Source organism: Anarrhichthys ocellatus, unplaced genomic scaffold (assembly GCF_004355925.1).
Source record: "Anarrhichthys ocellatus isolate YVR2014 unplaced genomic scaffold, GSC_Weel_1.0 scaffold2262, whole genome shotgun sequence".
Taxonomy (NCBI): Eukaryota; Metazoa; Chordata; class Actinopteri; order Perciformes; family Anarhichadidae; genus Anarrhichthys; species Anarrhichthys ocellatus.
Window position 1 is genome coordinate 4,747 of NW_022282236.1, and position 3,399 is coordinate 8,145.

At 43.5% G+C, this 3,399-nt stretch overlaps 1 protein-coding gene across 1 annotated transcript; it reads right to left on the minus strand.

The window, feature by feature from the left end:
- Positions 1–227: 227 nt before the first annotated feature.
- LOC116378235 (sodium/potassium-transporting ATPase subunit alpha-1-like) lies at positions 228–3,394 on the minus strand (the record flags this gene model as incomplete). Its single annotated transcript, XM_031840073.1, has 7 exons — positions 228–415; positions 1,103–1,194; positions 1,757–1,858; positions 2,494–2,624; positions 2,745–2,890; positions 3,011–3,134; positions 3,266–3,394. Coding segments are annotated over 7 exons (753 nt in total), but the record flags the coding sequence as incomplete, so codon positions are not given.
- Between the last annotated feature and the right edge of the window lie 5 nt (positions 3,395–3,399).

Below are 3,399 nucleotides of genomic sequence, written 5' to 3' on the forward strand. Positions count from 1 at the left end.
ATCATGATTGCTTTAATGTATGTCCCCCTCTGTGAAACGAATCTGAGCCCAGAAGTGAAGTTTAGGAACCGTTGAGGTGGATAATCCCACTGCACGGGTCAGCGGACCTGACTCACCGGTACACATCTATTGAACCTTGAAACAACATCCTGCATCGAAGCCCTGAAAAGCTGTCAGAGAGGCAACAACAGAAGTCTGAGCAAAAACAAAACAAATTTCCAACTAGCATCAATGTACAATAGTACGGAAATGTTTTATTGTGAATGACATATACATCAAAATAATCTTATTTCATCCATGCTTTTTGTTTTCGGGGTCTGACTGACATATCAGACAAATATGTAACATGGCAGTAAATAACGATGGAACACTGACTGTGTGTTGACTCAGTAGTATGTCTCCTGCTCCACCCAACCTAGAAACCAAAACAGACAGAGTTAGGGACAGAGGTTTGGGGGAATTTTTCACCTCACATGTGGGGTCTAAATTCTCCATGTTGTCTTTCACAGTCAAGTCAAAAAGGGGGGACGACTTGGTGGATCTCTGTGACTTTGCACCCAGGATGACGTCACCTCTCATGTTGACTGACAGCGATTCAAAGAAATTAAATCTGGGAGCGTGAGCGAAAACTGAGTGAAACTGTAAAACTTAATTTAGCACAGGTTTAAAAAGTTAGCTTTGGGCCATGGACACCTCACTTTCTAAGTGTTTGAGTAACCTAAAATCCATCCTTAACATGTAGACTATGCCGGTTTGTTGTAACACTGTGGATGGGCAATGGCATGTTCACTGATAAATAACACAATTACCTACACATGAGCATTGAAGTAAAACTCCAGTGCTCAAAGATTACTTAAAATATAATCTTATGGGCGAAGAAAAATAGCTGTTTCAGCTTTGTCACAATGCATTCACAGCTTTAAAATTGTGTATTTAGCGCATGAAGTATTTTCCTCGACCAAAAAGTCACACTTCAGTCTTTAAGTTCTTTTTCTGAATCTGATTTTGCATTTGGCAAAAGTTAGATTCACTCACCTCCAAATACAGAGAACAGAAGCAAACATGTGGAACACAAAAGCCTCAGAGTCAGTAAAGGTCTTACCGCCTGGGTTGCGTCTGAGGATATATCTTCTGCCTTCATCGTACAGGAAGATGAGGAGGGAGTAGGGGAAGGCACAGAACCACCAGCATGGCCTAAGGTGAGACACAGACACAGACATTTGATGTTTAATTGGTTCAATATCTGCTGTAGATTTCTGTACATCTTGGACTTTCTTTAGCAATACATTTTCATGCCGTATCTGAATATAAATTGAGAAGCAAAGAGAGAAATAAAAGAAAGAGAACAAAACAAAAACATAGAAGGCAGATGAGACATAAATAAAGACAGGGAGACAAAAACTGTGAGGAGAGAGACACGAGACTCTCAGACGGAGAGGAGAAGACAAGGTTATTCAGACATCAGCAATCCCTCGAGAAGAGAAAGGTGAGTGGGTGGATGAGGAGACGGAGAGAAGATGAAAAGGTGGCAAGGCCAAAAGGAGAGCAGAGGAAGACGCAGAACAATAACGAGGAGAAGAAGACGAGGAGACATGGAGACTTCAGCTAATGAGCCTGTTTTCTGTTTTTCTCTGTCGGGCAAAGAATCTCATTAGTACATTACTATAATTGTTGTCATTTGGGTAAATTCAATATCATGGCTGAGGGAAAAATCCCAGATTGAGTATATAATTGTCTGTGTGCAGGTTTTACTCACTTGAGAGGGTACATTCTGAGGGCAATGTCCATGCCGGGGCAATAGGACAGGAAGGCAGCCAGAGCTGTCTCCTCGAACAGACCAAAGATGAGGATACGGTTCCTGTGGAAGCAAAGAGTCAACACAGTCAGAACATTTTCACTGAAGCTGAAGCTATGAAGATATAAAATAATTAGCCTCTCAGAAATCACTCTCAGATTAGTTAGGGCTTTTTTATTGACTCTTATAACGAAGTAAAGTCTCCCCCCAGAGAATAGGAACCGTCTGAGGAAGTCATTACGTTTCGACTGCAGGGACCAGAGTCTAAATACAGTTTTGGGGACATTTTACCCCCTTAAATAGCCCTGGTTTGGGGGGGAAGTACTTTCTGAAAGTACAGGAACTTTCAGGGTAAGGTTTGCAGGGATGACCATCACTGATTGGTCAAACACGCACAGTGTCGCTTCCTCAACTCGTGCGGCACCTCATTATTAAAACAAGGAAGTACTCTATCAATCTAGGACCATTTTAGGACGAGGGGAGAGCATTTCTCTCTCTTTTGTTCAACCTGATTTTTAAATTCCAGCAGCCCTCGTCCCATATCGGGCTGAAGGAACCTTTTAGTTCTTTGACAAGTGGTCCCCGGTATAAATGACAAGGAACTTCTAAAGATATTAGAAACAAAGCCCAGACTGCAGAAGTGCTGCATTTATTGTGTGAGAAAATACAAGTTTGGAAGTGTCTGTATGTGTACGTACTTCATTCCTTGTTGCAGGATGGAGTTCCTCCTGGTCTTACAGATGATCAGATCGGCCCACTGGACCACCACGATACTGGCGAAGAAAGCTGTGTGACATGTGAACTCTACGATCTTTCTGCGCTCGTATGTCTGGCGGGTAGAACATTTAAAAAAAGATTAGCACAACTCCTCCTCTGTTCTTACCTTGAATGTGAACATTCATTTTGGGCTTGGCATGGCCGCGTTATTAAGAACATGAGCACTACTCACCCACTGCTGTCCGTAGCTGTCTTCCAGGTCATTTACCATCTTGTCGTCCCACATCATTCTGATCCCCAGCAGGTCAATGGGGAGGAACCCGTTTTCAGCCAGGATCACAAAGTATGTGAAGAAGCCAGCTGTGGCCTGCATCATACCTAACAGAGAAGAAGAACTTTGATGGGTCTGCTGGAGACGGAGCGCCGCCCTTCCACAACACGGAAGAGAGTTCGACCATTTAGAAAAAGCACCAAATAACAACAATCATTCATGCTTACCTATCTGTCCGTATGCGATGCTGATGAGCCGCTCGTTCACCAGCTTGTCTGTTTTGGGGTTTCTGGGCTGTCTCTTCATGATGTCGCTCTCAGCTTCTTCATAAGCCAGAGAGATGGCAGGGACCTGGCAGACAACAAGTACATAAAACACCAGTCAGTTAAGTATTTTCAATCTCTTTGTCACACAGAGTTGCTTTTATAGCGACTGACACATGATAAAAAAACGTCTGTTGTGCCGTCGCTCAAAGAGCTCACCATGTCAGTTCCCAGGTCAATGCAGAGGATGGTGACGGTTCCCAGGGGCAGAGGGATGTTTGCGATGATGAAGAGGAGGAAGGGGGAGATCTCAGGGATGTTACTGGTCAGAGTGTAGGCGATGGACTTCTTCA